This window comes from Halichoerus grypus, chromosome 4, assembly GCF_964656455.1.
Source record: "Halichoerus grypus chromosome 4, mHalGry1.hap1.1, whole genome shotgun sequence".
NCBI lineage: Eukaryota > Metazoa > Chordata > Mammalia > Carnivora > Phocidae > Halichoerus > Halichoerus grypus.
In genome coordinates, this window is record NC_135715.1 from 171,745,279 (window position 1) to 171,757,953 (window position 12,675).

Sequence of the window (12,675 nt, forward strand, 5' to 3'; positions counted from 1 at the left end):
CATGGAGAAAGTCTTTCTGCAACCAAAGGGTCAAATAGAATCGGGGAGCATACATTCTCACAGATTCTTTGACAATGATTATGCTTCATCTATTAATAATAATCAAGACTGCAGATGGCTTAAATCTAAATGCAATGCTCTTCCAGAACTTTCATCTCTGCAGCCCATCTAAGAGTGCATTAGATATAATTACAATGTTTTGTATTTTTTATTGTAATTTCAATGTCAATAAGTATCTCGTGTGTAAAATGTCTTTCCCACTCCTAATGCATGCATCGGCTGTATAAAGTGCGACTGCCTTAGAGAACACTCTAGCCTCGTCTAAAGAAGCAGCTCCGGATTTCGACCGAGCTGGTCTCAGAAGCCAGTTGTTGGCGCTGTCCGTGGTGCTGAGGAATTCCCGGCTGCCGGCGAATGAGCTCCAAATCAGCAGTCTGCAAACTGCTCTCAGTGATGCAGAAACCCAGCTAAAGTTGCTCCTTTCCTTCACGTCCACAGTTAGTATTTTCTGGTGTGTAAGAGGGGATTCAAGCAACATATTGTGGATGATGCTGATGGTACTGCCAGCGGAGTGGGCTTTAAGCTACAGCATGCTATTGCTGTTTGTGATCCTCAGAGCCTAGCCAAATCACCTCTACTGCCGTACCAAACACTGTGTAAGTGAACTCATGTGTGGAGGAGGCGTAATCAGCCGGTAAATTTCATAGAAGGATCTGAGAAAATGCTAAAAATAAGTTCAACATGATTCTGCTACTGGGGTCTGGATTTCTACAGGACCAGCATTGCTTCTTGCTTTGAATTCTGAAGACAGGTCCAAAGCATATTTCTTATGTGTGTCTGCTGTGTTTCTCTCTGGAAGGGCGGGAGACTGCTTCTTGACTGTGTTTTGAAATGGGAGGTAGAGAGAATGGATTACCTTTAATTCATGCTTGAAAATGTGTTCTTTGGATAATTAAAGAGGAACTGCTTTCCTAAAACATACCTGATCTTTTAGTTTATATTGGTCTATGACTCCCACCACCACCATTAACCTCCAGAGTGATTAGGTAAGTGTATCTTATGACATGAGTTATGTTTGTTTTCTCAAAGAAACAGATGCAGTCATTTTAAATCATATGTAGCAATATGGGGAGGGGGGGAAAGTTTAGCTGGAAAGTGATCCTCAGTTTAGCAATGTTTGCTTACTTATTAAAAATCTTCAGATAAACATTTTATTTCATTTATCTAATATTTCTTCTCTTATAGAGTGTTTTTAACTACACTAGAGCAGCTCAATTATGAAAAGGGATTTTTTAATAGCCTAAGAACTTTGTTATATTAAAAAGAAAACCTTGTTTTCTCCATGCAGATTTAAATATGTATTTCATATAATAAAAGCATATTTAAGGTTTATATAAAGTGCACATTACACCCTTATTTTTACCTCTAAGTTTACATTTACCACAATCCAATATATTAATGCCTACCTGTAGCTTGCAAAGAGATCAATTTCTGTCTATGTCCTTTTGAAGCAGAATGATATGTGTATTTTATATGGCTTATCTTGCATGTATTGGCAGACACTACTGGAATATTATAAGGAAGCACAATAGCTTCCTTTCTTCCGAGATAAACTTTCTAAATATGTGAGAGATGTATAAATGCATGGCTTAATCAGTAAAAATATATTTATGCTTTTTTCAGAAGGTTCTGTTATGTTTGTGGCCTCTGTAGTAATTTAAGAGAAAAAAATGCTTTGTCAAAGGGAGCTTCCAGCTTCTCAAGTAGAATTATAGGTTTGCATTTGTTTTTGTTCTGTCATGACTCATTATTTTTGACATATTTTAAAATAAATCTATCTCTTTTATCATTACCTACCCAAAAGGAATTCTAATATCATAGAGCAGTTTTCTCTTAAAGGAGGGAATAAATATACTACCTTCCATTTTACTATTACTTTGCATAAGATAATTTGCATATCTTACTTAAAATGCAAAAATAATAGTTGATGAAGTGTCCTTATGCCATCTTCATCTTATTTTTGAATTATCACCTGTATATGTTATACTGAAAAGAGATGATTTATCATTACTCATTATATTCTGAAAATATACCAACAAATAACATTTTTAAATTATCTGAAAATGTCCTATATACAATCTTAGCAATATTGGCATAAAGCCAATAGCATTTAAATAGACAAATGAACTATCTGACAACACTTTTTCTTATCTATTACTCTCTAAAGTCACAGTTTCCCCAGAGCCTTTGTATGAGTTAGTCACTCTAAACATTTAAATAAGAGCCCACTACCAATACTCCACACCAAGCACTAACACTAAATGAAGCTTATAAGAGTCAATGTCACCAAATTAATCAGGCATATTTGCTGTGAATGGCAACACCGCATTATTATTTTAAGGAATTTCAATAAACAGTTTTATATTGACATTTTTGTGCAAATTGACTAAATGCAAATATGTTTGGGATGTCAAAAGAATGGTATATTCTCAAGACAATGTGAATTGTACAAATTTTATATTGAAGTAATTAATTCAAATAGTATTCCATGAATACTAGATTCAAGTTGCCATTAAAAAAAAAAAATCACAGGTACATCTTTCCTGCCCACTAGGAGCTTACTTCCTGAGTAAAATAAAGTTGTGGGCAATGATACAAATAAATTTATTTTTAATAAATCCTTTTCAATATATGGAGTTCTCTTGTACTATTTATTAAATTTTTCTCTTATTCACTGTGAAATGGTTTTTCTTCCTAGCTATGTTTCAAAATCCAGATTTATGTTTTCTGAAACAAGTAACCCATTTGACACCATCGTTGTTCTCCAGTTATGGGAGTGAAGAAGTAGGAAGGCCTTTATACTAGCTCATCTCATTTATAATTTATATTCAACTATTGATCTCTTCCCTTTCCTTTAGAAGTAGATGTTTTCTCACTAATCTCCTAGTTTTTATACAGATAATTATAGCATATACATTCTGTCACTGACTAATTTAGTGATAAACAACAGAGAATGTGAATTCAAACATTCTTGAGCCATTTGTAACTACTTGTAAATCACCTTTTGAGGCTCAGTAAAACCACTTCTTACAATTTAAACAAAGCCAGACCTTTGAAATTCAGAAGATAAATTGGAGCTTAAGATTCCTAAGTGAAATAAAGGACAAATTTTAATGCATATATTGCCAAGAATAAACTCTCCAAACTTCATAATGAAATGTAGATAGTTGCATGAACTTAGTTTATTTAAGGTCTTAGCGTCTTCCAGATAGATCCTAGATAATCAGGTTAAGAACATGGGCTTACATAAATCCATATTATCTTTATATATGTCAAATTGTTCTTTTTAAATATTTATTTTCAGCCTACCCCTCTTGTATTCCCATGGAAGGAGCTGATTATATTTAATATTAGGAGCACATCCAGAAGCCTTTGAGGAGGGGGATGGCTCTTCATATTCATGAAGCTTGCATACTTCTGTTGGTCATCCTTGGATTGGTCACCTCTGCTGCCATCAGTCATGAAGACTATCCTGCTGATGAAGGTGACCAGACCTCCAGTAATGACAATCTGATCTTTGATGACTATCGAGGGAAAGGGTGTGTGGATGACAGCGGCTTTGTATACAAGTTGGGAGAACGATTTTTCCCAGGGCATTCCAACTGTCCATGTGTCTGTGCTCTGGATGGACCTGTTTGTGATCAGCCAGAATGTCCTAAAATTCACCCAAAGTGTACTAAAGTGGAACACAATGGATGCTGTCCTGAGTGCAAAGAAGTGAAAAACTTTTGTGAATATCATGGGAAAAATTACAAAATCTTGGAGGAATTTAAGGTATGAGTTACCCTCCATATTTATTGAATACTAACTTTTCACACCACATACTTAGTAGATTACTACATTAAAATTAAAGTTGGAAAAACTTATTTTTTAAATTTCCCTTTACTTTACATTATGATTCCAATTAGCCTAAGTACCACTGTGGTCAACAAATAACCAATTGGCTTGTTGATTAATATCTTTAAGTTTTCACAATAATCTCTTCCTTGAGAAGTATTTTGGGCATGCTTAACACTTTTTTTGCTCCTAATTATTTCTTCTGTATTATTACAAAATATGTTTTCTGAGGGAAATAATTTTTTGTAGGCTATGTGTTTATTTAAATTTAATGTTTAAATATTGTGAGGGTTTTTTTTATGTGTATGTGGCTTATTAGACTGTATTTTGAGTCATTTAACTATAGTCTAGCATTATATTTAGTGTGTGGAAATGCAAGTACCACTGGGACACACCTCTGATCTGTGGTCTATATATTAAGAATATGCATTGGGCCTACTTGTTGTAGAGCACCATCCCCATTCTGTTCTCTGCTCATTAGATTTTTTTGCTTGCAGGACCCCAAAGAGAACTAAATTTTTGTCATAGTCCATTGTCAAAGGTAGTAAAAAAAAAAAAAAAAAGACTATTTTTCCAGCATCCATAGTATTTCATAGTCGTTCTTTTACACCTGTGTCATATTTTTAAGTAATTTGGAGTTCATTTTTGTCTCTTTTCTCAAATGGCTAGTTTTAATTAGGATGTCCTACAAGCCAGATCTGAACCCTGAAAGTATAAATTATTATATCAAAATGTTCTCCCTAAATGTAATGGCAGTTTGTGCCTTGGAGTATCTGTCATACTGATGGCTTGATATGAAAGATTTTCATTTCATCTAACCAAGTTCTGTGAAAGGTGCTCAGAACCTTATAAGCAAAAGAAGATATAGACAGTTTTCAGTGTGACTGAAAGAAGAATGTTCAGTTATTAGCACTAATCCAACTTCCTTCTTTACAATAGTCAAATGCTGGAAGAAAACAATATGTGGGAAAAAAGGTTTAAACTGATCATGATCAGAGTATTTTATGTATTGGCATTTCATTGCATTTGGTTCATTCCAGGTTATGGGTTCAAACCAGTTGTAATCTACCCAAGAATACCCAATCACTTTAACTAGATTCCTTAGGACATGAAGGGAATTTTAATAATTATCGTATTCAACTTTCTTATACATAAATGTCGTTCTAGACTTTTCTTTTTCATGTATTAGCATACTTTGTTGCACAATATTGAGAAGTAAAAGGCTTGAAAGTCTAGTAAAATTATCATTATTTATATCAAATAATAGTTAACAGTATAGTACATTTATTAACAGCTTTATGGTCTCTAAAATATTGGATATATTTTGACATTAGCTATTCTCACTTTTAGAGTAATGAAAGTAAATGCAAGTACTCAACACAATTTGATTCTAGACATGGTTCTAGAATCATGTCACTCTCCTCTCTAACATGCATACTTATTGAGAGTAGAGTGCAAAGAGACACTGTAGAATAGCCTTACCCAAGCAAAAAAGTACATTGAATAAAATTTCTGAGATTTATATAATTTGGTCATCAAATTTAATAAATAAGAGACTGATTATTTGAATTTAGTTAACTCACTACTAAAAATGCTACAGTTTTTCCTCTATTAGATTTTTATTACAAAGGTAATATCTATTTCACCATGTCAAACAATAAGAGATATATAAAGAAAAAGTTAATACTTTGCTCTAATTATGTCCCTGCTATAGTCAATATACAATGCATTGACATGCATAACTTTTCCACCTCTCTATGCCATGAGATTTTCAAAATGTGATTTTCAAAAAAAAGGATTGAAAGAAAACAGTTGCCACTTTTTCACAAGGGTTTAGAATTATAAGAGCTATAGAAATTATCTTGGGCAAGCTCATAACAATGAAGAACCAGGTCCAAGAAAGTTTGTTACCTGTCCAAAATTGTCAGGTTATTTAACCTGCCTCTAAATACTGCCATTCTAACAACCTCTAAGAGAACTTGGGCTCAGGAGTCAGATAGATATGGATTCAAATCCCAAATTTATCATGTAGATGTAATATTTTGAAAGGACTCCTTAGGTTTTTGAGCCACGGTGGCATTGGCTCTAAAATGGCCATCATAATAATTACTTTTCTTGGGAGGAGATATTAGAAAGAGTTAATGAGATAATTTATGGAAAAAATAGCAGCCTTGTGATGATTGGTACACCACAGATATTGACTAAATGGTTGTTCCCTTCCTCCTAAACTCTAATGTCCAGAGATTTACACTAAGTTCACAATTCCTTTATGTCTTCACCTACATCTTACAATGGAAGTTCATCTTTAAAAGTCACTCAGTTGAAAGAATTCCAATACTTTTTATAAATGTTCTACTTATCTATGTGAACTATATATATCTAAGTAAATATCAGTCATAATATCATCTTGATTCTCTTCCAATTTAGCTTGCAAGAGACAAGTAACTAATTTCAAAAGATATATGGAACTTTCACATAATTATCTTGGCATGTTATTAAGAAGGTTTTATATATTTTTACATATAATTTATTCATCCAACAAACATTTTGGGACTATTTGGTGTACAAGATACTGTAGATGTATGTACACTGGAAAATAAGATACCTAGAAGGCAAAATCTCCACTCACAAGGAAGGAAAGAACAATATGGAAAGAGAATAGAGGGAAAAAGCAGTTTAAAGTAAAGTATGTGATTGTGAAGCTCAACACTAAGGCACTGTGGTGTCAGAAGCATATCAACATGGTGTGAGGTTTGGTTAAACAAACCTCCTTTTTCTTCAGCATGATCAAAGTTGAGCCTGTTCTTAAGAAAGTAATTCAAATTGATCTGGATAGATTAAAATTCCAAAGAGGAATTCTTGAGCAAGATCAGAGATTAGTATGAAATCTGCAAAGAGAGGAGGGAGATGGGGATAACAGGAAGCTGGATGTTGCTAAAAGGCTCTTATAATAAGAGAGGGGTAAATTTGTACATATGTTTTGGAGAGTAGAGAGAAGAACTTGAATACCAGGCCAAAATATTTAAATTCAGTCTAAAGAATAACAAGGGATTAAATGCAGGTTTTACATAGAGATGACCTAGTTAAATGTGTTTTTTGAACAAGATTACCTTGTAGCCAAGTGTAGAATTGAATAGAGGTGAAGAAATTAATGGCTGAGGAGGTAGGGCTGTTGCAGAAAAAAGAGAATGAGATGACCAGCATGCATGAGGATAAAAACAGGGGAGTCTTCACGATAAAAATCTAAATTCCCTACTATAGTCTCAATTCTACTCATTGACTTCTCCAAGTATCCAAACTCTTAAGTGATTTCTCTTCCCTGCATGTTTGCAATGCTGTCTTATACTTTTTCACCATCGCATACTTGTGTAAGTCCTACTAGACTATTTCAAAACCCCATTTAAATCTCACCTCAACTGGAAAGCCCTATTCTATGCTGCATCCTGGGCTGGGTCTCACACCTTTCCTCTGTTCCCACAGCATGCTACACACACCATTATAAACAGGAACCGAAATCATAGCCAGATACTATCAAGACCTTTATGTGTATTACAACTTATTTCATTTCATAATAGCACTATGATGATAATACTTTAATTAGCACTGTTTTAAAGATAAGAAAACTGAAGCACCAAAGTGTAAGGTAGCTTGTCCAACATCATACAGCTCTACAGTAGAACTAGGATTCGTATCTAGGCAGCTTGACTGCAGAATCTAAGCTCTTCACCACCTCTACTGCCTTGATCACACTGCAAAAACAGAATGTGAAACCACCTGTCTCTCCCACTGGACAGTGAACTCTTTGAGGCTAGGGACAGTGTTCTCTCCTGTTCCCAACCCCAGTACCATGTGAACCACATAACAGCCATTCAATACATTTTTGATCAATGACATAATAGGTCAGATCTTAATTAAACCCACAGAATAAAAAAGCTAGAGTTCCTTTAAAATGCCTTAGTTTCTTCTTGTTTATGTGTTGATCTCTTCCTTTTAATTAAAGAAGCACTCAAAGTTCAGGTAAAGAGTATCTTTGGATTCTTAAAGATGACACATATTGCTCATTTCCATCTTGCTTTCTCCTCCTCCTCATTACCCCTTCCTAACCAAGGCTCATCTTGGATTTCATCTCCACACCAGTGTTACAATGACCACCCAGTGGGTTAAAACAGTTGCTATGTCTACTTATATAGTTGCAAAACATATGTCCCTTAATCTTTTCTGATCACTATATATTCAAATGTAAATTGATCCACATGTGTCGACTGATGGGAAGAATGTTATTTGTAAAGATTTTTTTCAACATTTACTGATTCAAGCTTTGAAAATGGATTTTTCTCTACTCTTTTTGAAAACTCTAAATTTTTCAGTGTTCTGGTAATATTGTATTAAGATAAAGGTCACCGTATAGTAGGTTCTCTCATCTTTCTTTTATATATACCCAGGCAAAATGACACTGGAACCTACTTTTTAAGACATGAGGAGCATAAATAATAAATTACAATAGCATTTACTACAAAAAAAAGTTGATTGGAAACATAGACTCTATCAGCTTTGGCTTGGTAGTTAACTATCTCATGCTGTGTTTCCCAAAGGGAGAAATAATTTATTTTGCTCAGGATTTTTATAACTCTCACTCAGAAAGAATTAGCCTTTTTGGATTTTTTTAATACTTTGAAACTTACACTGATTCAGTTTAGGTCAGACACTGAAGGTTATAGTATATGCAGCTGAAAGAGCCTTTGCATAGCCTGTCACATTTTAAAGTGATTTTCTATAGGCAACACCCAGTGTCCCTAATTCAGGATTTGGATTTGCCCACGACCTGTCTTTACTCTTGTGGGCACTGGCCTTTGTGCTTTTCCCCCTCTAAGCCAAAATAGTTTATCAGGTGGCTGATCTTTATTTTTAAAAGATTCAGTGTTCTGAATCATGTGCTCATGCTACATATTTTCTATGTATGTGGTCATTTAAAAAAAAAAAAACATGTTTTCATGCTGGGGTAAGCTGCCTAGTTTTTGCCCTAGAATTTATATTTAATATTTAAATCTTGAAGAAAGCAGCAAAGTGGACAGAAAAATAATCACTTGTAGTATTTTGCCAAATCATCACACCCTATAACAAATGTCAATGCCAGTTAAGGTTTAGGATTGACTTGCCTTCAATGGGTATATTCGCAGGAAGACAGGGTTTCCAGCTTTCTCACTAATCTGTGCCCCCAACAGGAATGTCCAATATGGTAATATTAAATCTGTGAAAGTGTTTGGGTAGAAAGGATTATTGAATTTAGGTCTGTGTGATCTGTTTGATATTGGTTTGTTTTTAAATGGAGAAAGAATGAAAGGCAACATGTACCAGGAACTAATGATCAAATATATGAAAGAACAGGAAAAAATGGAAGCTGTGAAGAAATCCCAATTGAGGGACTGAGTTAACACTTTACAGAAACACAATTCACTGCATCCCACCCACCCTCTGCCATTGCATCAGTTTCTATGAAAGGCATAGAAACTAAGATTTCTGTGCTAAGCAAAGGGGTACAGAATGCATCTTTCCAGAGGTGTGAAGGTTTTATTTATTGTAATAACAGAGAAATAAGTAGATTTTGAGAATATGAGTGGGACTTTTTAAAGATTTTTTCCAAGAGAGGGTTTACAAATTCTCTACAAATGGTTAAAGGGGTCACCAGGGGCATTTGTAAGAGTCCATCCAAAGAAAGTCCTAGAAAACATCATAATTTCATACATCAAAGATAAGTGAGGATCATTGCTGGGAAGCTGAGAAGACTAATTCCAGTAAGTGTTGACTTTGCAAAATACAGTTTCTGTTTTGCAGAGTATGCTGTGATTTTTAATGTTAAAATTGCCTTTCAATGAATTCAGGAATGGCTTCTCCTTTCAAGTTGCCACAAAATAACAAAAATTAAGTAATGCTACTCAGTAATGCCTTTTGCTCATCTGAGGGTCAGCCCCAGCATGAAGAACAAAGTGGCTATTCCCCATGGGGAATTCCCATCTTTGTAAGCAACTGTGGAATTTCTACTTAATTTGTATAATCTCTGACCAATTTCAGAGATTAGAAGTCAATTTTGTTAAAACTTAAATTTATAAAGTTCCTCTCACCTTTCTCATTATTTTTATATTGTTCTCAGTTGGCATTTTTTAACTCTATAGAACTGCACTAAAAGGGAGCAGATCAGATTTTTAAAATAATTTGTTTTTTCAAAAGCTTGGGATAATTGGGAATGAACCTCTTCTTTCAACACCTTTAACATGAGGGAGTAGAATTGGAAGAATAAATGGCTTCCAAGTTAACCCCTGAATGGGATAAAATGGTCTGTTTCTAGTCATAAAAAATCTCTTGCTTTAAATTTTAAGAGAATTAATGGTCAGCTAGCCCTTTGGTTAGCTGTATGTAGGGATAGTTTTTCATGCTCACCCACTGATATTTATTGCTGTCCTTCATATTGCAAGATGCAGCTGTTAATGGTGATAACTGTGTGATAAGTATGACTACAGAGATTTGTGACTGGGCTTCTGTGCTCAGTGCAGAGGGGGTGATCAGTGTTTGATTTGCAGCCACATCTGAGATTTGCGGAGCTTGTCACTGTTAGTGATTACCTCAGACTTGAGGTCAGCCATCAGCTGTTTATAGACATTGCTGCCCACTCCTTACTCTCCAACAGTGTAAGAAAATGAAACTGAAAAGAAAGACCTGGTGGTCTCCCTCTCAAACTTTCACTCCAATTGTACAAGACTTTGGATATGTTTGAAATTTGCCTGTTTTTAATGGTGGCTTTACTCACTGAAATACATAATCAGTCAGTGGTATGATATTAGCAAGCATAATTTTTTCTATTTTTTCACATCTGATTTCATAATTCAGGTCTATGTATTTTATGCTAATTGTGTAGATTATTCTAACATACATAATCTCAATGGAAATTGTTCCATACATGCAGTGATTTGAGTGTGTGTGTGTGTGTGTGTGTGTGTGTGTGTGTGTGTGTGTGAAAGAAATTTGAGGGACCAGGAATGTTCTTACTTGAAGAAAATCTTACTTTAAGATTAAATAAATCCTTTGTTTCTACTCCTCCTTATTCACCCTGACCATATTTTTGCTTAGTTTTGTTTTCCTACAACTTGATTTATACATCAGTGTGTTTAATGAAGGGCAGCACAAGAAAAACTTATTGGTTTATCTTTTTAGTTATACTTTGACAACGTTTCCAGGAAGAGCTTGAAACAAATAACTAAGAGATGGTTTGAAGTGATCAGTAGGTTGGCTTATTAGGTTGGCTTATCCAGGGCATCCTTCTCAAGAATAGCCATTATTAATTGGAGACTGGCTTATTTTAGAGTCTGTACTTTGGACTTTTATCATCACTGCTGATTAGCATCAGTAATTTCATTCGAACACACTGTCCTTTGTGGATCCCCTTGCCTCCAGCCTGCTGTATAGCATATCACAATAAAGCCTTCTTTGCAAGGATTTAACGACACCATGAAAAGAGTGAATAAAGTACTAAAGTAACAAGAAAAATCATTTATCCCTTAAAAAAGTTTTCAGATGATATTATTTTATGCCTGTAGAAAGTTATCTAAAGTGGAAAAAAGTCCTCTGAACCTAACTTTAATTTTTTCCCCCATGTGTCATGTGACCATAAACAAAACTCAAATACTTTTATTTATTCTAACTATAGGATAGATACGATGATGTCATCATATATGTCTTACAAGAAATTAATAGCATTGAGAACTTGAAAATTATAGTATTACATATCAGTTTGTAACTTAATTCTACCTGCTCAAAGTTTTGTTGTGCTTTTTTTTTTTTAATTAGTTTAATATTGACCTTGACTACCATTGTTACTTCTTGGCATGAGGCCAGATTTCTAGTATATGAGTTTGCATGTATTCTTCTATTTATAAAGGCAAGCATTATGGTTTCTTTTTTGTAATTCAGATCCTTGCTACTTTTAAGAGTTGACCATAGAATTTTAGATTTGAAAAAAAACTTTGAAATTATTTTGTCTAATGTCCTTATTTTACAGATGATAAACAAAGGGCAACTGAAACTTACTGAAAAGACCATAATGACATAGCTCATTATTTGCAAAAACAGTATTAATACATTGCTGTCCTGTGGTTTTTTTCACATTTTACTATCTTCAGTTTTAACAAGAAAATGTCACTCATTTGCATCTTCCTTTGCAATAAATCTGTTGGATGCAGATTTATTTCAGCTAATTGTCTATAGAAATGTGATATCAGGACCTATCACCATGACAACCCAGAGTTACAAGTAGACAAGAACAATAAAATATTGGCATATCTAAAATCAGTCTCTGACATAGATAGAGTACAATTTACAAAAAATCTAAGTTTGCAAAGGCTCTGTTAAAAAAGGGATCCTTTGTCTAAATATGAAAAATCCTATAATTAAACCAAGTAATATAGGCCAAAATAAAATAAAATCCCATTAGATTAACAATACCTATTTATTTTCATGGATACTACTTTATACTAGGAAGTAACAAAGGAACTAAATTAGCTGTTCTTGCCATATATTTGGTGATTTTAGGAACTGAGGATTCATGTTCTTGATGTCACTCTGCAAGCACCTGCCTCTCATGATAGGGCAGGAATGAAATGTGAAAAATGGATGAGGTATAAAAAAATCTCTAGTTCCATGGCATTAGAACAAAGGAATATCCCTAAATTGGCATATGATCAGTATTATCTCAGGAAAGAATGTCTCAGAAATTCAGATTCCTTGATC

General features: G+C 34.2%; 1 protein-coding gene across 2 annotated transcripts in view; it reads left to right on the forward strand.

Annotated features, from left to right (window-relative positions):
* The first annotated feature begins 224 nt into the window (after positions 1-224).
* The window catches only part of VWC2L (von Willebrand factor C domain containing 2 like), a 156,140-nt gene continuing 143,689 nt past the window's right edge, over positions 225-12,675 (forward strand). Inside the window, exons 1-2 of one of the 2 annotated variants that reach the window (XM_036087401.2) lie at positions 225-1,046; positions 3,365-3,834. In XM_036087401.2, the coding sequence (XP_035943294.1) occupies positions 3,445-3,834 (390 nt within the window). In that variant the 5' untranslated portion in view covers positions 225-1,046; positions 3,365-3,444. The remainder of the gene's footprint in view (positions 1,047-3,364; positions 3,835-12,675) is intronic. The other variant, XM_036087400.2, reaches the window with a different exon arrangement.